A 22010-nucleotide genomic window follows, 5' to 3' on the forward strand; every position below is an offset into this window, starting at 1 on the left:
GTCTGCTCCTGTGACAATCAACAATAAAGCTCCCATTAGCTTTAATTAGACCAAAGCTAGATAAGTCCTGAAATCTGGCCATTAGTAAAGTTTACTAGAGAGAAAACTGTTTTCCTAAAAGAAATAATGTATTTGCATTTTAATGTCAGTGCTATGCATTGCATAGACTACTGAATAATTTGATTAAAAGAAAACAGCCAAGATGATTTCAGGTTGCTTACAATGATCTCTTTGCCCTGGTTAAAAATCAAGTTGATGACTTTTAATTATGGTTATGTACAGCTCATAATTGATCTTATTTTCTCTGGGAGCTTTGGGGTAAATTACAGATGTCTTTTATGAACATAATGAATGAGCCTGAGTTGCTTCCATAATTCTGAAAAAGTAAACTCAGAGGAAGAAATAGACTGGGAAAACTACTGAAGCAACTTACAAAACAAAACATACAAGCCGTGTAATGCTCTGAAAGCTTTCTTATAGTTTGAAAGTCATTTTATGAAATTAAATTAACTCCCCCTGCCTTTTTCTTGACTACTGCAAATGCCTTAAACATGCACTGTGGTGTTTTCTGTGGCAGCCCAAGTACCACTGTATCTGTGATGCTGGCTGGATGTCCCCTCCTGGCAGCCCTGCCTGCAGCGCTGATATAAATGAGTGCAGCCTCCCGAATCCTCCGTGTTCACAGGATCCACCTGTGCAGTGCTACAACACTCCAGGCTCCTACAGATGTGGTCCCTGCCCCACAGGTATCTCGTCCTTCCATGCTCTCAGGTTGGATGGGGTGGCAGAGGTGCTACTGCCCGTGTATCATAAGCACAGACACAGGATGCAGCTCCATGAAATGCTTTGGTCTGTGTTTTAGGGAATAAATGCAGGTTGTGTTTTATATAGGTAACACAGGCAGTGGAGTCTAATGCATGATTTATCTCATCCTAAACTGAGCATCTAAATAGGTCTCATGTCCACAGGTATCTTCATATCCATCATGTCCTGTCACCTTCATATAATTAGTCTGCAGTACTTTCATGTCTGTAGGTTTCCTGCCCTAAGGAAATATAAAAATCTGATTGTTCCCTCAGACCATATAACTTATGATTACTCTTCCTGAGCTGGGCAGGTGGTGTCTATAGGAAAAGTTTTTAAAGTATTTAAGTGAAGTTGCAATGAAGCTTTGCTGCAAAATGTGCGTACATGCACCTGACTGGAACTGCACCCTCTTTAGGTAAAAGTGTGTTTGAATCTGAAATATCCAGAATACAGTTAAAATAAAAGATTCTTATACTCTCATCTCCACCCTGTTGTGTTCAAAACCTAATTTTCAGACTGGTATGAATTTTTATCAGTTATGAGAGAGACAGATGTACTGTTGTGCTAATGAGGTGCAATAATTGTACTCTATGAAAAGACTTGATAAAAGAAGAAACCAAAAAGGCCAGGCATTTTCTTTCTGATGTCTTTTCTGTGCTGCTTTTTAGGTTGGCAAGGAAATGGCTACACTTGCCAAGACATTGATGAATGTGCAAGTAATAATGGAGGCTGCTCAACTGTACCTATGGTCCAATGCATCAATACAGTTGGATCATTCCGCTGTGGGCTCTGTCCTCCAGGTAAAATGGGTTTCTTGCTGATAATGCTATGGAAGGGCTTAAAAGATGAAGACTCAACACATACAAGCCTGTTTTGGTATAGATTTAAGAAGCTGAAAATTGGTTTTGTAGAAATATCACATACACAGTACTGTGATACAGAATACAGAGTCCAAATATATTCAAATTGCTTCAGCTATTAATGAACATTGTATAGAGTATGCCTCTACAGAGGATCCTCTGAAATGGGTTTCTCTTGTACTAGGTATCTGTTTTCAGTGTTATAGCCTTGACTTGGTGAAGTACTTCCTTTACAAGATCATTAATGGGAAAAAAGGATTGCATAATTATGGTAGTAATTTCATTGTCTGTATTAATTGAAGGAGTGTCCTGTGTGCCATAAATCACAGACTGTATTGTCTGCAGTAAAAAAAGCCTTGATAATTGTCACGCTCTGAATGCTGTCTGAGGAGGCAGTGTTTCCACTGCAGTACAGCTCAAGCAACAGCTCAAGGAAGTTGCAACTTGAGTCTTTATAATTTATGCTTTATGATTTAAAATACTTTCTGAAATGTATGGGATCAATTACTAGAAATACAGCAGGAAAAAGTCTTTCTAATTGACTTTTTGATTGCTGTTTAAATGGCAGGTAGGGAAGACTCCCAGTTACTGAGTGCTGAAGGGATATCACCATGCTGGAAATGTGGCCTCAGACAAGTTTTGGTGTCGTCAGCTCTGGCCATAAGGAGCTGTGCTGCAGGGCTTTGGTCCTCCTGAATGTCCTGAGAGGATCTGGGTGTTGTGTTTGGGATCCAAGGGCTGCTCTGGTGTGCAGGAGGAAAAAGTCTGGATATGGTTAGGGCTGACTGGGTGCAGATGTGTAGGGAGGACAGCACATGGTGGCTGAGACACATGGGCTTCTATGGCCTCACTGACTTTACCTATATTTAAAATACACTAATATATCTTTTTTTTCTGCAGCTATGGAAGGATTTATTTACATTCAGAATCCATCCCTGCAATGAAGGAGGCACAATAAATATGCAGGTTTTACTTCAGCAGCTATCTCAATTCTTTCTTTTTATCTGCAGAAGACTATGATTTTACACCATGAATTAGTGTTTTGCTCACCAGTTGATTATTTTACTGTCAATTCACAAAGAAAATCGTTTGTTACAGACTAACTGAGATTTACCTCTGAACAGGTTATGAGGGAGATGGACAAACATGCACCCAGGTTGATATCTGCTCAATAAATAATGGAGGGTGCCATCCTTTGGCTACTTGTACCTCAGCTCCAGGTATGATACTTTCTTAAAGACTGTAAGGTGATAGCAACCTGAATCTCAAGGAGGACCTGGTTAGGATAAATCCACTTTATAGAAACATATCTAGATTGCAGCCTCTTTGCCACAGTCAGCTTTGCCTCATGAGAAGGGTTTTACAGGCAGCTTAGCTAAAGCGAGCAGACTTTTTCACAAACACTGACAGAAGGAGATTTAGGCTCCAACAAAAAGAAGACTTTATGCTAAAACTGTGAAGATGTTCACCATTTCTCTTTGATGCAGTTTTCCAATTATTCAGCTGCTTTTAATATTCCCCTTCCCATAAATACCCTTTGACTACCCCACCACTTCCCATGAGGGTGACCTTGGGCTCTCAGGTACTCATAGCAAAACAACACTAGGGCTCTTTCCATGTTCAAACTGGGCACTGGCCAGGGAAGGTGTCAAAAGATCAAGTTAGAATAATATTAAAATTCTCCTTCAAAATGTCAAGGATATTTACAGACGTTGGTATTATGTTCTCTGTCTTCTCTCCCAAGGGCCCATGGCATTTTGTTCCTGCACATCTGGGTTCACTGGAAGTGGATATGGGCCAAATGGGTGTTCTCCTCTCAGTGACATCTGTCAGCTGCAAAACCCTTGTGCCAATGGGCAGTGCCTGGTAAGTGCTGGGCTCCTCATACATAAATGACAGCACTGTGCAGTCAGAACCAGCCAGGGAGCCTTGCTGAGACTGGAGGCTGAGTGCACACATACTGCTGGGAATGAGGCAAAGTCAGAGGGGACTGCAAGGTCAAAGGATATACCTGAGGAAAGCAAAGTGAGTTTCAGGGCACACAAGCTATTTCCTTGTGTGTGAAGTAGAAGTAGCAATCTTGGCAGTAATGGCCTGAGAAATTGTGTTTGGTAGCTGATACTAGCCAATGGAATGCTTGTGCTGATGGGAGAGAACTGTTCCTGGTGGCACAGGAAAGTAATTTACCACCCTGACTCATGGAGGAATTACCCATGATAAAGGCACCAGTACCTCTGCTGCCCTTCAGGCTGTTAATATCCAGCAGAGTTAGTTATGAGTTCCTTAGTCTGATTTTGTGAGAGCGCTCCTAGAGTCTCAGGCTGTTTATATGAATGTGGAAAGTGTGTTTCAAAGGAATTGGTTGCAGTGATGGTAACCAAGTCTTTTTGACCTAAATTGATCGGTGGGATGAATTCATTCTCATGCACAGTGAATGTTTAGTTTATCCTCACAAACCCTATGAAGGCTTTTTTGGCTTCCTGAGTCAGGTGTGCTGCGCCCTGGAAAGTCCATGCTGCAGACCTGGGGGTTTTGTTGTGGAAGATATTTATGATGGTGATTTTGCCAAAATATTCACAAATACTAATTCTTTTATTTCAGTAGTTTTTTCCCATTTATCCCCATTAGGCTGGGGATGTCCTCATTTTGGTTGTCCCTGGAGGCACAGGGAAAATGAGACATAAAATGTGGATTTGGCAGTGTTAGGTTAACAACTGGATTTGATGATCTTAAGGGTCTTTTCCAAGCTAAATGTTTCTATGATTCCATGGTTTATTACCTCTTGCTTTTTCAATTTTCTGTGTGAAATGAGGCAGTCCTCTCACACTCCACTCCTGACCAGAATTCCTTGCTCCCTGTTCTGTAGGTATCTACTGAATACTGTCTTCACTCATATTTAAAGATATTTATAGGGCCTGTTTTGCCCAGATCTTATGTACTTTTTCTGACTATTTAGTTCATTTTAGTCAGTTTATTAAATGGTATGACATCTTCCCCTAAATATTCTAGCATACAACAGTGGGCAATCATGGCTACAAAGATAATAACACAGATATTTAAGTAATGTGACTACAAAAGCATCTAATAAAATAGAGAAATAGCAGAGCTATATTTGGCCAGCAACATGATAGAGGAAATAAGTAAGTATCAGGCAATGCAGATCAGAAAACACCTTCAAAAATAACATTCAGAGCCCTAAATACACATCAAAACCTCTTCCATTATACTGAAAATCTCTTTGGGACACAGAGGACATGAATAGATAATAGAAAAGCAAAGAGAGAATGCAATACACTGATTGTATGTCATCAAAGATGGGATTATAGCTTGTACCTGGGACCATGTTTTGCTTTACGTCTAAAGATTGTGTCTATAAAACAAGAGATATAAGGTAAGAGAACACATGAAATTAAACTAGTTACAGATATGGAAAGACTTGATTATATGGAGTAGTACAGGTGGTGACAATGGAAATAGAAAAGAGACATACAGAAAAAGGAATAAAGCTGAAAAGATGATGATATTGTTCCCCTTTAATATTCCTCAGGATGAAAATGAAAGTTAACAGCCCACATAACTGCAGTACAGACTTCCTGGGGAAAGGTCTTGAGAGAAATTACTCATAAACCAGTTATCTTGCATTGCTATTTATAAGGTTTAGTTAATTTGATTGACTTGATTCTAGCATGATCAAAGGGTTTTCTGAATGGCTAAAAGGGATTTTAGCCATTCAGATTTTGATCTTCAAGAAAGTAATTTGAAACAGCTCTGCTAAGAAATAACTTAATAGAAAAACCCAAAGAGATAATTTAATTAAGCTTTATGTTTATTTTGGTATTCACTAGTGACCATCAAGATTTTATTTCTTTACTCCAATATTTCCTCACAAAATAAGTGTAAACATCAGTCTTTCTCCTGACTCCATTGATTTCATTAGGTATTCATGCTCATTGTTTATTTGATTTCTTTATATCTGTAGGCAACGATCTCTGGCTATTTCTGCCTGTGCACTGCAGGCTGGACAGGCCCTAACTGCACAGAGAACATTGATGAGTGCATCAGCAACCCGTGTCAGAATGGGGGCACCTGCACAGATGGGGTCAATGGCTACTCCTGCGAGTGCAGCAGCGCCTGGACGGGACCACAGTGCCAGACTGCCCAGCAAGGTACAGCCAGAGCACCTCCCCTCCTTGCCCCGGGAAATGGGACAGCAGCCTCCAGCCCGCGGGTCCTTGGTGCATGGCACTGACGCGTGAACAACAACTGAGTTATGATGTGGAAAACAGCCCTGTGTTTGGTGGATTAGAGGTCCCAACCCAAACTCCCTCCGTGTCAGAGTTTTCCATGAGCTTAGTTTACGGCTGTTTTGTTCAGCAGTAGGAACGCAACAATGAAGCTGATCTGCCGGCCCATTGGCCTTGGCTAAATGCCAGACATCCTAAAATCAGATCTCTGTTCCCGAAAAAGTTGTCTGGAAAGCTGGTTGGGAAAGAGGATCCAGTATAAGGAGAACAAAAGAACATATTGATGTTTCTCTTTTGTGCATATTATTTCATCTGTTATGAAGCCGAAAGGTCCTGATGTTGTTAGTCAAGAGGAAAAGCCAGAAAAGGTTTTCAAACAGAAATGTAATGAAAGAAACGTTAGGCATGAAAATGGGGTAATCTCAGTTTTATACTGACTGCAAGGTTTTCCCTTTTCCTCCTAATATAATTTCTTCTGTTTGTTTGAAAACTTTTTTTGCCATGAATTTTAATTAAACAAGGTCAGGATAGCATTCCAGTGAGTCCAGTGTCCCTGTGACAAGAGTCGCTCATTTTTACTGTAGACTGCTAAGAAGAAAGCAAATTACATTTTAATGTAATACAGTATGTAAAACTTCCACTGATCCCCTGTGAAATCTTTTAGAACTATTTTAGGCTTTTTTCTATTTTCATGAAGTATCTAACTAGTAATGTTTTATTATGATTAATTATTAATATTTTATTATTAAGTCCACAGGGGGAAAAATTTAATTTTAGCCATTCGTAATGAAGGGATAGAAACCCAGATTTTACGCAGTAAGGAATCATACTGTACCACCTGTTCTTTTAGTTTTTAATCAAGGAAAAAATAATGTATTATCTTTCATGATCATTTTTAATCAGGTTGAAAAAAGGTGAGGTCTTTTAGACAGACATGTCAAATAAAATTATATTCTTTTTACCACTTCTTGAAACAAAACAGTTTGGTGAGAATTGACTATTTCTTTAGAATCAGTTCAATGTTAAACTACAGGTGCTTAGTGCACACTGTAGCTACATGTGCATTGCATTTTGGCTGCATTGCATTTACAGACATATTTTTCTGTAGCTGTCTGGAGTTCTCAGTTCCCATGCATTGAATGGTTCAGTGAGAGAAGAGACCATGGTGTATCATGAGAGGGATTATCAGGCCAAGAAATCTGGGAAAAATAATAAAGGGAACAATAAAACCTCCTGAGGATAACGTCTATGATGTACCCCTTCTGAGAAAGACAATTTTACATCATGTTAACTTCAAAATGCAAAATGTTATTTCATTGAAAGGGAAAAATCTAGAGATTCAGTCTGGAGGTATACTTCTGGAAGTAAAGCATTTTATGGACACTATCATGAGACAGAATCAACATCTTTTGGCAGTATCCACATGTTCCAAGTGACATTCTTTTCTTTTTCCAAGAACTATTTTTCTTTCGGGGAATTTGTGCTTTTCTGAGATGTCATTCCACTTGAGAGGAAGTCCTAAAGATCCTTTTATAGAAGTATTTAACAACATTGCTTTAATTGTTCAATTGGAAAAATCTATGCAAAAAAAGCGCTAGGTTTTGGTTTAGTCTGTAGAGTAATAGCACAAAATCTGTTTAATTTTCTCTCTCTTTTTGCAGTTTGTGGAGGATACCTCTCAGGCTCGAGGGGGTCTTTCAGGTACCCTAACAACCCAAACAGCCAGTGGTACAGCAGCGGGGTCAGCTGTGCTTGGGTTGTTCAAACTACTGCCAACAAGGTAAAGTAGAGTTCAGGTGAAAGAAAGCCTCAGTCTGTAGGATCCCTGATTGCTTATCAGAGCAAACATGACTATCTTCATGCTACATGTGTTTCTATGCTGTGATCCAATCCCCTCAGAATAAATAGTTTTTCAAAAGAATAAATTTTAGATCCTTACAACCCTTCAGGCTCCTTAGCCTAAAGATTTGCTTGGGTTAGATTTTCCAAGCTTTCCTAAGCAGATGAGAGTTGTAGTTTATTAACCTACTCCAGCTACAGTGTTCTACATTGCTTTAGAATGTGATCTGTGAATGGATGCATGAGGAAAGCTCTGCTCTGATGGGCTCCACGGGTGGAACCTGAGCTGAGGGAGTTGGTCAGAGTCTGGTGCTGACAACACCAAGGCTTTGGCTTTGATCCCCACGTGGGCCAACTCTTCACTTATGAGTTTGGCTCAATGATCCTCGGGTTCCCTTCCAGCTCAGACTATTCTGTGATTCTGTGACCCCAAAACAATTTCATGTTTCTGATATCTGAGTACAGAAATGTAGAATACTTAACTCATATTGTCAATGCCTTTGTGTAATAACAGCATCTGATTTTTTTTAAAGATTGATTTTTAACTGTTGCACACAAATGTATATTCTGATTCTGATCTGCAACTAACAATTCTATTTGTGTTATAAATAACAGCTACAAAATATGCTACTCCATAATTTAGCATTCAATTTCTTACCTGGGATCTAAATATTTGATGTTTTTTTGACATTTTATGGAACGAATTAAATAATTTTATAAACCAGTACTTAACAGTGGTTTATACAGCATTACATATATATATATGTATGCGACATGTCCTCAGCCTAAAGCTGCGGAGCCACTACTGTCTTCAGCAGAGCATGTTACAGCACATCAGTGAAAAATCTGAAACTTAAAGCTGTGCAAGTCACTAAGTATGCAGAATGGGCTTTAGAGACATTGATTTTATTTGTGCAAAACAAGATCATTGAGCCTTTTAACTCCTATTACAACACTTTCAAACATAGCAAGGGTGAAAAATACTAATTATCTGATGAAAAAACTGCCTAGGGAAACCTGGAATAAGATATTTTATGTTGTGTTTCAAGCTTTTCACATGGCTTGAAATGTACACATATGGATATTTTGCACATATAACACACACAGGCAAATGGTCTCAATTTTTAGTTTATAGAAATAATGCTCTTTCCAGAAAACTTCACTGACTAAAGTCTTATGTCTGTCTATCTTCTCTCTTTCCTTTTGACCCTTAAGATTCTTTGATATTCTTTTCTGTCCTGGAACATTTCAGGAAATGACATAAAAGCTCATAGATTCTCACAGTTGCACGGACACACATATCTGCTCCATAAAGTCTCTGCATAGATATTGTCTCAGCAACAGAGAAAAGAGATATTTTGTTTTCTCTCTTCTATTAGATTCTGCGTGTTACTTTCCCATTCTTCCAACTGGAGACAAGTAATCAGTGTAACTCTGAATTCCTTCAAATCCATGATGGGCCTTCAGCATCAATGCACATTCTTGGAAAATACTGTGGCTTCCCAGGTCCTACAGAGCTTCTCAGTTCCCACAACTCTCTTTATTTCTGGTTATACTCAAACCACACCATTACTGGAAGTGTTACTGTTCATTGGGAATCTCAGGATCCTGGTAAGTTGATCAAATGCAAAGCATTTTCATGGCTTTGGAGTAAAATGAATTACTTATTTCCTTTGATTAGGAAACATTAGGAACAGAAGGACAGTATTTTTCAAGGGAGTGAGGCTGAAATATATATCACTTGAAGATATTTTCAAACTCTAGTTCTAGGTCTCTGCATGAATAGCTTTTGCTGATTTTAAGGCTGCTTTACACTTCCTGTGAGGAATCCCACAAGGAACATGTGTTTCTGGGGATAGCATTCATGTAGTCAGGTCACTTTTGTCACAGAAATATCTGGTACTTTGAGCAAGCAAATTAAGGGTTTGTTTTGCCACTGGCAATTTACAACAGCCTAAATGTTCCAAACATGATAGATAATAGGGAACTGGATTTTAAAGAATGTATGAGGGTTTTTGGTGTGATTTGTTGTAGATTTCTGCCTGAATTCTTGATAATGGTAATTGGGTGATTGTTCCAGATAGTCTGGCAATGCATTCCCAGAGATAAATTTCAAATCATCTCACATAACATTAAGGTCACTAGAGTGTTCTGTTTATTATCTAGAAGCAAAAAGTGCATTGGGTTGTGTCTTAAATGAACCATAGAGTAAAAAATGCCATTTCCTTATTTCTAGAAATATTTCTTGAAATTCTTTTAATATGATTTTTGGTGGGTTTTTTCTTTCAATTGTAATTTTTAGATTGATAATTACTAATTGACAAATACTGAATTAATACTTTGAGTACTGAAAAATGAAAGCAGATATTTTGGAGGAAAAAATAGCACTAGCAGAAAAAAAAGCAAAGAGAGCAGTATAGATGAGATGAAACTAGCTATTTAATTGTTTTTATTTTTAATGAAACTAGTCTTGTGATAGGATAAAAAATGGAGACTATTTACAAAGCACAGAAATTCAGATTAATTTTGTAAATCCAATCCAAACACAGTGCTTCTGATTATTCTTCTTAAGGCATGTTAATCATGGCTGGGTAAGAATCTTTCTTTTACTGTACAAATCAGGAAATATTTGGGGTTCTCCTTTTAAAATTGCAGAATTAACCGCAAAATTTAAAGAAATAAGAAACTTGCTGATTTGTTTGACTTGGTTTTTTTTTTTTTAATTTACTCTGACCCCAAAGTTGTAGGTAGTTTTTACACTACAGGGCAGTTAATCTTCTGACCTGACATGTGGTGATAAATACTCTGTTGTTCTGTGTCTCTTTCTGTTAGAATGTGGTGGTGAGCTGACAGGTACTTATGGCTCTATAAGCTCTCCAGGATATCCTGGTAACTATCCTGTAAACAGAACTTGTTTCTGGACCATCTCAACCAATCCTGGCCTCCTCATCACATTTGCTTTTGGCACACTGAGCCTGGAACACCATGACAACTGTGATTATGACTATTTAGAGGTAAAGTGTAATTGTGAATGATGACAACATTTTGTAGTTATGTTATTGCAAAACATTGGGAATACAAAGGTATTTCAAAACTGTTTTATGTACAGAAGGAGACTGTTTGAAAATTTAATCCTGGGTTGAAATGCTTTTTTTTAACTTACATATTCCATCCATCCGTGAACAATCAGAGACAAAAGGGCAGAAAGGGGATGAGACCTGCTTCACTGAAGTCGGTGGAAGTCCTGTGACAAAAAGGATGGGATTCAGGCCAAATACTTGCTGGGAAGCTTTCACTTTCGTACAAAGTTCAGTCTCTAAACTCCTTGTCAAATGTCAACCCACAAGAGAATTCATGAGCCTATGGGAAACTGTTCAGGAAAGGGATCTAAGACTAATAGATTCATATCCTGGCTCACACAGCCATCCACCACTTGATGCTTAGGGCTTTTTGTTGAGTGTGACCGAATGCTTACAGAATTCAGCAATACCTTCTCATGGAAATGCGAAGCCAGTTTGGAATAGCATGTTGTGTGCAATGCAGAGCATGATTTCAAGAAAGCAGTTCAACAGTAGATCTCCTGATACTTTCTTTCCCTTTCACAAAACCCTTGATGACTCCTGGCAGCAGCATCACAGCTATGCTGGTGGATCTGCTTCTTGGTTCCTCTGTGTTTGGAGGAAACTTCCTATGAGCTTTCCCTCCACCCACCATCCATAACACGTCTGTGGCCTCAGAGATAACTTAAAGAGTGTTGGTACTGTTCACAACTGGCACACACATATGATAATCCTAACTGTTGATCTGTCATTCTGTCTAGATTCGAGATGGACTCCTTCCACAAGACCCTGTCCTTGGTAAATACTGTAGCACTGGATCTCCACCCCCACTCCAAACCACTGGTCCATATGCATTTATTCACTTTCACTCTGATGACTCAGTTACTGATAAAGGATTCCATATTGTGTATACAACATCTCCTGGTAAGTAAAATACTCAGGATCAAAGGTCGGTCTGTGACATTCTAGAGATAGAGATAACACATGAATGGATGTCATTAACATTTGCTCTTTAATAATATAGTAATTCTTTTTGATTTGCAGACATTGTACAGAGGCAACCTCAAAAGGAGTTACTGTACTTACTGTACTTATGAATATGTCTTTTTTTTTTTTTTTATAGCAGAACCAAGTTGTGGAGGAAATTTCACAGAGAGTGAAGGGGTAATCACATCTCCTTTCTGGCCTAACCCTTACATCAACAACCGACAATGTGTCTACATTATCCGGCAGCCAGAGGATGAAAAAATATTCCTCAACTTCACCCATATGGAGCTGGAGAGTCATAGTGATTGTTCAGCAAATTATATAGAGGTGATTCTCTTAATAGGTTGATATGAAAGTTTGAATGCATATGTGTACAAGAGCACGTATAACTTCTGTCCCAAGGGCCACTGCAGAAATGGGTGTTAATCAAACAACTTAGTAGATGAATTTACTAGCGCCCAAAAGTCACAGGGGCTGAAAGAGCAGGATGGTGCATTTGGATTGAAGCAAAGATAAGAGAATGAGGAAATCTGTCCAACTTAACACTAATTCTCAATAGTTTTTACATGATTAGGGGGAGTTTGGACATTTGGTAAATGAATGTCAACTGCAAGAAAAAAATAATGCCATAGCTGCTATGCAGCATTTTCTGGAGTCAAAGTGTTAAATGGAAGATTTTGATCTGAAACTAAAAGGAAACACTATATAAATATTTATACACACATTCCCAGGGAAGTGGTTGAATTACCATTCCTGGTGGTATTTACAAGATGTGTAGCAGTGGCACTTAGGGCCATGATTTAGTGGTGGGCTTGGCCAAGCTCGGTTTGCAGTTGGACTCAAGGATTTAGAGGTCCTTTCCAACCTTAATGATTCTATATACATATGTAAAGCTGGGAGTTTATTGTTGCCATAACTGAAATCTTTCAAGTCTAATTCAAGAATTGTTCTTAGTCTAAATCTACCTTGCAAAGACAACAAAATGGTATAGTTGTAATGTTTTTATATGGAAAATGTAATAATAATAATGCAATACTAATGTCAGTACTTAGTACGTTCCACTTGAGGTGAATTTACTCCTAGCTCTCTCTTCATTGGTTTTCAATGTTGTGTTACATACAAATGTGCAGAGAAATACAGGCTGGGTACAACAGCAGAGGCCTTGGGACAGGGCCTCATCCCACGTGGGATGGCTTCTGGGTACTGCTGCCTGGATAAAACTGTGCCTGGGCTGTGCAGAGCTAAACAGAAGGAAAACAGGCTGGGCACAGTCTGTGGTTGATTTGCAAAGAAAACAAAATGGTACAGCTGGAATGTTTCTATATGGAAAATGTAATAATAATGCAATACTAGTGTCAGTACTTAGTGTGATCCACTTGAGGTGACTTTTACTTCTAGCTCTCTCTTCATTGGTTTGCAATGTTGTGTTACATATAAATTTACAGCTGTAGGGTGCCAGATTTACAGCTGTAGGTGCAGGGAGCCATCCCTGCGGCCCCAGAGCTGGGTCCAGCACTGCCAGCCATGCAGCTCAGGGGCAGCACAGGTTGGGTTTTGTATTTAATCTCTTCTTGACCAGTGAGGAACAGGCCCCTGTGAGCTCTGTGCTGTTGGTCTATTTTTAAAAGATGTTATTGTGTTGTCATCGTTCCCTTTTCTCCTCCTGTAATTCAAAGATCTAGGTTGGAATGAAGTGTAATTAGTTTCTGAAATGAGAGGGGAAGTGTGTTTAATGAAAACAGACAGCTTTTGTTTGTTTGGCCTGCTACTCCTCTTGCCTAATTGCTGGCAAAACAGCAGCTAAATTCACAACAGCCACAGAAACAAAACCATTTCTGTTGAACACCATTGGTTTGTATCAGTTCAGCAAGGCATTTACCTCACTGTTTGCTGATCAGTCACAAGCCCTTCAGTTTCCATGTTTCAACCTCCTCTTCTTCCTGCCCCCTCACTCTGTGGCTCAGCCCAGAGCAGAGAAATCAGACTGACATTTTCTGGCTGGGACAGTCAGTAAAACCAAAGTACTGTGTGTGCTCTGTTATTAAGACCTGATTTTTTCACATGTGCTTTTGTAAAATACTCCCCCACTGGCTCATCCAGGGAGATAACTTTTGGGTCTTTAAGTTACTTTAAAAGTTACTCTCCAACAACTTTTTTGTCACTTTGGAAAGGTGCAGATTATTCCATTCCCTGGTTAAATCAGGAAATCTGTAGACTTTGCACAGGGACCAGACACAGCTCACAGCACTTGCTCAGGGAGGGATGTTTAGTTTCTTGCTAAGGAGGGCATCTGCCATAAGAAAACAGAGACAATAAAATTTATTTGAGAAAGGCTGTGACATGGTGATATAGAGGTAAGATGCTACCCCAGGCAGCCCCTTTTACATGCTGTCCTTCTAACTAGCAAGAGGAGACATTACTCACATACATGCTTTAGAGAACCTGTGATTTTTATCACTACTCACTGGACTGTATAAACAAAAAGTGTAAGGAGAATCAGCTCAAGAAAAACATATGAACTCCTGTGAATTACCACTCTGGAAGTTTTCACTGCTTTCCAAGGATTTACTAAATATTTTGACACAGATTCTGATGTCAGCTGCTCTGCCATAAATCCAGAATAATTCTGTCACCTTAAACTCAAATTCCAGGGAAATTGGAAATATCTCTTAGTCAGAAAGCCATCTCACCAGCTTGAGACTGCAAAGCTGGGCAAGCAGGTCAGCCACTGCCTGTTCACCAGGGCACTCATGAGAGTTCCTTACCTTCTCTCCCAGACCATGGATGAATACAGCTGAGGAAGAAAAAAATTGGTGTTGAGAGGGGACCTGAAAGCTGGATGTCCCTGGTTTGCCAGTGAACTCACTGGAATGATTTTTTGACTTTGACATCATGTAGATGTGTTTAAATGCAGTTCCATCTACATGAACTACCAGCACTTTTACAGCAGAAAAAAGGCATTTTGTTTCTGGGAGAATCTTTGGGACAAAAATTGCATTTGTTTGCTTGGGCAAAGAGCAAAGGACCCATCTTTTGGACCTCAGGTTGTTGTTGCCCACTTGAAATGAGTTGGGCACCTCAGAGATATACCAGGACTCTGCCTGGATCCCTGGATGTAGCTATTCTTACTCATGGAATATGGATTCAGGGTATGAAGTCTTGAGGTACAAATAAGTCTTTCCCGTCAACTCCCCTTGATAATCAGGATATATAATCAACTGCAGGGAAAATATATAAGATACATTTCTCATTTGATTAGCAAATTGATTGAGGTCAGTAGAAAGGCAGTGGAAGGTAAAAGCTGGATTCTCTGATGTAGCCTCATTGCCATTATCACACACTGAACCCTTCAGCTAAAAGAGTGACAAGATGTCAGGGACTTGGAGTTTGCATCTTCTGTTAGTGAGCTGTCTGCCTGCATCAATGTATGGATACAGATGCTTGTTCTGGAGAAGTGCCATACAAAAATCACTGGAAACTTCATAGCCTGAGCAAGAAAATAAAAAATACCATTTTCTTTCCCCAGAGGATTTTAATGCTGGCAAAAATTTCACAGTTATCACTGGTGAGCACCCTACCTGTCTTTTTCATCCTAAAGGTGTCACTTTCAGAACCATAGGTCCAAATAGTGCTAAAACTGTGGTTCATAGAGAAGATCATTTAATCCTAATGTCCTGTGAAAGCAGCATGTGTTTGTGTCTTCTGTGCTGATCATCTGATTGTTCTTTGAGTTCTCATAAGTCCTGTGTTTGTGCCAGTTACAGTGATGGCTCTGTGCCCCTCTCATAAATACATAAAACAGCTACTACTTTTGCTATGTAGCAGCTCTTGGTAGATGATAGTTTTATCTGGATATCAGATCCCAGTGATTTTATGATCTAACATTTTCCTCTTTTTGATGACTAGGTTCGAGATGGTGACAGTGAGATGTCTCGTCTCATTAGAAAAATCTGTCATAATACACTCATGTCTGCAATCACTTCTACCAGCAATGCTCTCTGGATCAAATTCAAGTCTGATCCTTCTGTGCAGAGATCTAGCTTCAGGGCTATTTACCAAGTTGGTAAGTGGAACTGGTCATTTGCACTGTGAACTTCCTGTATTTGGACACTTTCAGTCATTTCCATGATATAGTATTAATATAATAGTTTAAACACAAACTTCAAAAGAAAGAACAGAACAGAGTCAATTTATTAATTTAAAAAGATGTCTGCAGTAAGTTTGCTGTAGGCACTGCTAGCATGCTTCGAAACAGACCTTTTGTTACTTCTGACTTTGAGATTAACTCAGATGGTTAGAGCCTGATGCTAAAACAGCAAGGTTGTGGGTTTGATCCTCATGTAGGCCATTCATTTAAGAGCTGGACTCGATAATCCTTGTGGGTCCCTTACAACACAGAATATCCTAATATTAACGATTCTGCAATATGGGACTAATGATTTATCACCTGATGTTGAAATATCAGAGATGTTATAACTTCAATTCCGCCTAAATGTTTTTATCATTTTGCTTGTCTTAAATTTCTTAACCACCAAAGAGCCTATCTGTCTGTGAAACAAATTAGTCAAATCCATTAGTTTTCATGGGCACTATTTGGTCTTCTGTACAAGCATGTTTATGCTATACCTGTAGCATTTTTTTCTTTTAAATATGCTTACTTTAATTTTTTTCTTTTAAATATGTTGTGTGATCTGTAGTAGCTGCTGTAATAAGACAATTTAGAGTTGGTTTCCTTCTAATTTCATAGTGTTACTCGATACATATCATACATCATCATTATGATACATTCCTTGAGATCATTCATCACAAGTACTGATTCTTGGTGTCTCTTGGCAGCCTGTGGAGGCTCCTTGTCTGGAACAGGCACAATCCATTCACCTTATTACCCCAGGATGTCCCCTCACCCAAAGACCTGTGAGTGGATCATCTCCCAGCCAGCTCCCAAAGCAGTGATTCTTAACTTCACTGACTTTGACATTCGAGATACAACCACTTGTGATTCGGACTACATCGAGGTAAGGAGCCACACACATGCACTATGGATGTAGATATGTACCTGCAAGTGCCTTCTGATTAGATATGTACCTGCAAGTGCCTTCTGATCCTCATCTCCACCTAAGTGGAAGTTCTTGACAGGTGAGCACTCCTTCCAGCAGTCACAAAAGCTTTTCCAGGTTCATAATGGGATCCCAAAGCTTTTCTTGGCTCTCCAAAGATGTTATGACTGTTTCGATAATCAAAGACAAGTATCAGGTTTCTTTAAACAGATAGGCATGGTTTGGAAGTTTTTGTGCCATTTACTGCTGAGGGTGTAAGATCTCATCTTTTCTCTGCTTCTCTGATAGGCATAAGGTTTTATTCTCTGTGCCTGTAGTGGAAACCACATGAAGAAAGGGTAGGGTTGACTTCCTAAGGATCTCTTTTTTATAGTTCTTATGAATTACTTTATGGTTAATACTTGAATGTAATAAAAAATTTCTATAGCATATTTTGAATGCACTGTTCTTCAGGTCAGAGATGGCAACAACGCAGACTCTCCTGTTTTGGAGAAATACTGTGGTACAGCTGTACCCTCTAGAGTGCAATCCACACGAAACAACCTCTACATCAAATTCAGAGCTTCCTCACTTACCAACCTTGGCTTCAGAGCTCAGTACTGGCCATTAGATACAGGTAAGGATTGTTTTACTGTTTCTGTGTAGACTGTTGGGACTTTCCAAATTTTCCTACAAACTGAAAACAACTATATAAATAAACTATAAATATAGGAAAACAACTGTCAATCAAATTTTAGGATGGTGTAACAGGAGATAAGTTCTGAATCAGTTACCACGTAGTATGCATCAAGAAAGAAAGACTATGAAATTTCAGAAAGAAAAGTAACCAATTTTATAAGTGTCTAACTTTTTTTTATAAACATATCATTTAACCTGATTCCATTTAACCATATCATTTAAATCTCTGCAGTATGTGGAGAGACTCTCACTGGATCTTCAGGAACCATTACAAGTCCTGGTTATCCAGATGTGTACCCACATGGGATCAACTGTACCTGGACTATCAACGTTCAGCCCGGCTACTTTATCCGCCTGACATTCACTTCATTTAACTTGGCATTTGATTACAGCTGCAGAGAGGATTATCTTGAAATATATGACAACAGCACTCTGCAAAAATTGGGAAGGTAAATATGTCCATTAGCCTACAGACCTGTGTTACTGTGGAGGGAGCACTGCTCTGTAGGTCTTGACATTCAATTTGCTTCCTTAAATTTTGTGTATAGATTATTTTCTTTTCATCACAGAAACAATAGCAGCAATTTCTCTGCTAGGATAGCAAAGGCAGCTTGCCACTTGACCATGCAATGAGAAGTACATTTAATAAATAATACATTGAGAGAAACTAAGTTGTGTCTAAAGGATAGCTCTTTTAAGGACAGGTTTCAATAGCTAGCTTTGTCCTGCTCCATTGACATTTTGATGTATGGAAAATAAATTGAAAGCATTTATATATCTTTGCCCAGAAAAGACAGGATTTAAGACTTGCAGAAGTGAAAGACAGATTACTTAAAAGGCAGTACATTTGAATATCTGCAAAAACTAGACCACAACCTGCATTTTATGTGATTTAGTTTTCATTTTCTTCTGATACATGATTTTATCTTAGGGAAGAATATTTTCTTTTATTTCACTTCTCCAATTGGTGTATACAGAAGGTTTTCTTTTTGCCCTAGAATTCAATAACATTTTAATTACTTGGGAACAGTATCCAGTTGCCACTATAGACTGTAAAACAGTTGGCTGAGATGGCAGTATTTGGAAAATAAGGAGCAAATGACTCTCATAATGAAGAACATTTTGCAATCTTAGTGTTTGGCCAGCCACACTGACTCCTACAAAAGAACAGAGTATTTTGTAGGTACAGAAGAGTATAAATTCAATAAGAATTTGACCATTTTTGTAAGTCAGAGTTTCTTCTCTGATTTTGCCACACTTCAGATTTGTACCTTTTAACATGTAGTGTGCTATTTAGTCCCATGATACAGGGTATATGCCTGGGATCTGTATCATCCAAAGGAGAGAATTGTGTGTGTGTAACTATTCAAACTTCACAGGAAAGCTGAATTCTCTTCCAGTGATACAGATGCTTTACAAAGTACTGCCATTCAGTTTGGGCTATCTTTTTGCTGCAGATACTGTGGAAGATCAATTCCACCATCTCTCACTAGTGGTGGCAATATGATGACGTTGTCCTTTGTGACAGATCACAGCATTGCATCTGAAGGCTTCTCAGCTAATTATATCTCCCTGGATGCATCCAAAGGTAATATGTCAGTCTGTTCATTATGCAAATTAAATGTTTTCAGCTGTCACTATAAATAACCACTACAAGAAACAGAAACATTATTTTCTGTGTTGCCAGAAGACTTCCTGGTGCCTCTTCTACTCCTTCTTATTCATTCTGCTTTATTCAGAAGATTTTTTTACTCCCTAGGAAAGCAGAAAGCAATTTCTGTTAGCAGCATTGTTGCTTTCTTTAAAAAGTCAGTGAGAGCTGACACAGCAGAACTACGTGAATTATTTAGAAAAAGTATTTTCTGAATTTTCTTTGTGCATTTTGAACTGAGTATGTGTGATCTAGGAAACTTAGTCATGGACAACTGACTTGAATGGGAAACTCTTGGGTGCTATAAAAAATTAATTTAGTCTCTGTAAGATTCAATATTGATGGTGGGTAGAGAAAGGTCAATTAGAATGAAATTTGATAAAGCACCAAAATAACCTGAAAGCACTAGAGATTTTTCTTCATTACAACAGAGTGCAACATTTCTGTCTCCACCAGAGTTCAAGGCTCCTGTCATGCATTAAATCCCTTCTTTAAGTATTTTCTAAAGGGCCAAGACTTACTTCAGTGAGGTAAAGGAAGAATAGCTGCTCATTCTCTCAGTTCTCTTCTCTTTTGGACATTAGGAAGCATTTTTTCACAGAAAGGGTGGTCAGACATTGGAAAGGACTGGCCAGGGAGGTGTGGAGTCACCACCCCTGGATGTGTTCAAGAAATGACTGCACAAGGCACTCAGTGCTATGGAAGGTAGAGGGACAGGGTCTGGCTGGCAGAACTAAGCCACAGAAGAGGCAGAGTGGCACAAGGAAAAAAAAGTAAAAATGAGAACGTATTTGTAGCTGGGATGTTTGTTATCCATCGCTAATCAGTTTATATGTGGTTTCTGTGTGTGAGTGCAGACTACAAGGGATTTGTTAGATGAACACCAGAAATTCACAGTATTCATCTATGCAGCCATAAACTACTGTTCATTGTTTGCTCTTAGTTTCTTTATTTTTCCTAATTCCTGACTTTATTCAACCTGTTTAAAGGCAGCAAATTTTCTAATTCCTAACAGCTTTCTTGGTGACATCTTGGGAAAATTGGCTATTTTGGCTCTCAACATGTGTTTAGGCAAGACCAGTACAGATTTTGCTGCTGTGGTTCTATTCATTACAAAATAATTTACAAATCCAAAGAAACCATTTTCTCAGCTGCTTTCATTTGTATTTGAGTTATCTGGCATTGAAACCAAAAGCCAGTACAAACAATTAAGATTTAATGAGAACTATTGCAAGGAGGACATTTCTATTTCTTAGAAAGTAATAGGCAATAAAGCAAGTTCTACTTTTAAAAATCTTTCCAGGAAAACTCTGTAGTTTAAAATCTAAATTCTTACTAGTGAGAAATTGGGAAATTCCCATCCTTATAAAGTCAATTTTTAGCTTTTGTTTGCAACTGTAAACTAAACCTTCTATAAATATCATTGTTGCTTTTTAATCTGGTATTTTTTCCTTTTTAACTCACCTCAGATTGCTCTTTCATGGGTGGATTGATTCCTTCCTAAATTTCCTAAATATTCTTATAGCAACTTTTCTCAGAGTCCATCAAGTATTCTTTATTTAATATCAATCTGTATTTCTGTCTCTGTTGTAACCATGTCTGTGTCTGCCATTTCAATGCTGTCCAGTTTCACAGTTCTGGCTCCTCTCTCCTGTATTCCCCTCCTTTACCACCACTGTGTGATTGGCTTTTCTCACCTTTCATCCAAAGCAATGCAATAAGTGTCATGTGGAGTTCCAACTGCATCAATGCTGTCCCTGGAATGTTTTCAAACAATGCCTTAAAAATGCACATCTGCTGTCTCTTCAATGCTTTTAACAACTATATAATATGTTTATGTGAAATTAGTGTTATGTAATATCTTAATCCAAATTCTGTATTACTTCTAGGATTTTCTTTTCCCATGAACACAAATGAACACAAATATCTTTGCTACTCTCCAGACAATCTGCACCAACTCTCAATTTATTCTCACTCTTGGAACGATCACTAGAATAAATGCTTTTTAATTTCAACCACTACAGCTTGTATAAATATGGCAAAGTGGGAGATTGCTGCTGAAACTGAGAGTAAATAAACTTACAGAGAGGCTGAAACTATGATTTGTTTTTTTTTTACAGAGATTTGTTTTCTTTGGGCCAGTACAAGTATAGCAGTACCATAAAGTTTTCTTAAATACCAGAGAGCTAAAATTCATTTTTATTAAGAATAAAGTGTTCTGAAATTTCTGTGGCCTGAGAGAAGGCAAACACGTGTGTGTATGTGGATTTTGCTGTGAGAAGCAACTCCTCACTTCCCTGCAAACACATCAAGTTTAGTTTTCTCACTGTGAGATGTTTAGGTCTGATCTTCATCTCATGTATATCCAGTTACACTAAGGTAGCAAATTGCTAAGCATAATAATGTCTGAGAGATACTAAAACTATGATTTTTTTCCTTTACATCTGCTGCTAATTTAGATTTTTTTCTGCTAAAAAAATATGGTTCTAATAATGTTTCTCGTGCAATAAGAATTCTTCATATTTTTCAGTTGTGTTTTCTTAGCCAGCTAGAGCATAGCCACTATCAGAACTTGTCAAAAATGTTCTGTTTCATATTACACATTTCAATAGTCTTTTGCCTGGAGTTATTTCAGAGAGAATGAGCTATTGAAAACATGGACAAGATTGTCCCTCCTCCCCCTGCCAAATAAACTTGAGTTAAGAAAAGAAGGATATGTAGGAGTGATTTTTTTTTAATGCAAAATTTAATTAATTTTCTTCTCCATGCATCTTGGTAAATTATATTTTTGTTAGCATGACTTATCTGTGATATATTAAATACTTGAA

The 22010-nt window shown here is 38.4% G+C and overlaps 1 protein-coding gene across 1 annotated transcript in view; it reads left to right on the forward strand.

Annotated features, from left to right (window-relative positions):
- The window catches only part of CUBN (cubilin), a 143091-nt gene that overhangs the window by 8365 nt on the left and 112716 nt on the right, over positions 1–22010 (forward strand). Inside the window, 15 exon segments of the mRNA XM_058808268.1 lie at positions 578–746; positions 1476–1607; positions 2792–2887; positions 3412–3533; positions 5647–5833; positions 7573–7691; positions 9130–9361; positions 10583–10764; positions 11571–11733; positions 11933–12123; positions 15703–15859; positions 16633–16811; positions 17307–17469; positions 17764–17980; positions 18989–19119. Of these exon segments, the coding sequence (XP_058664251.1) occupies positions 578–746; positions 1476–1607; positions 2792–2887; positions 3412–3533; positions 5647–5833; positions 7573–7691; positions 9130–9361; positions 10583–10764; positions 11571–11733; positions 11933–12123; positions 15703–15859; positions 16633–16811; positions 17307–17469; positions 17764–17980; positions 18989–19119 (2440 nt within the window).

The sequence above is a fragment of the Ammospiza caudacuta genome, chromosome 1 (genome assembly GCF_027887145.1).
Source record: "Ammospiza caudacuta isolate bAmmCau1 chromosome 1, bAmmCau1.pri, whole genome shotgun sequence".
NCBI classification, from domain to species: Eukaryota; Metazoa; Chordata; class Aves; order Passeriformes; family Passerellidae; genus Ammospiza; species Ammospiza caudacuta.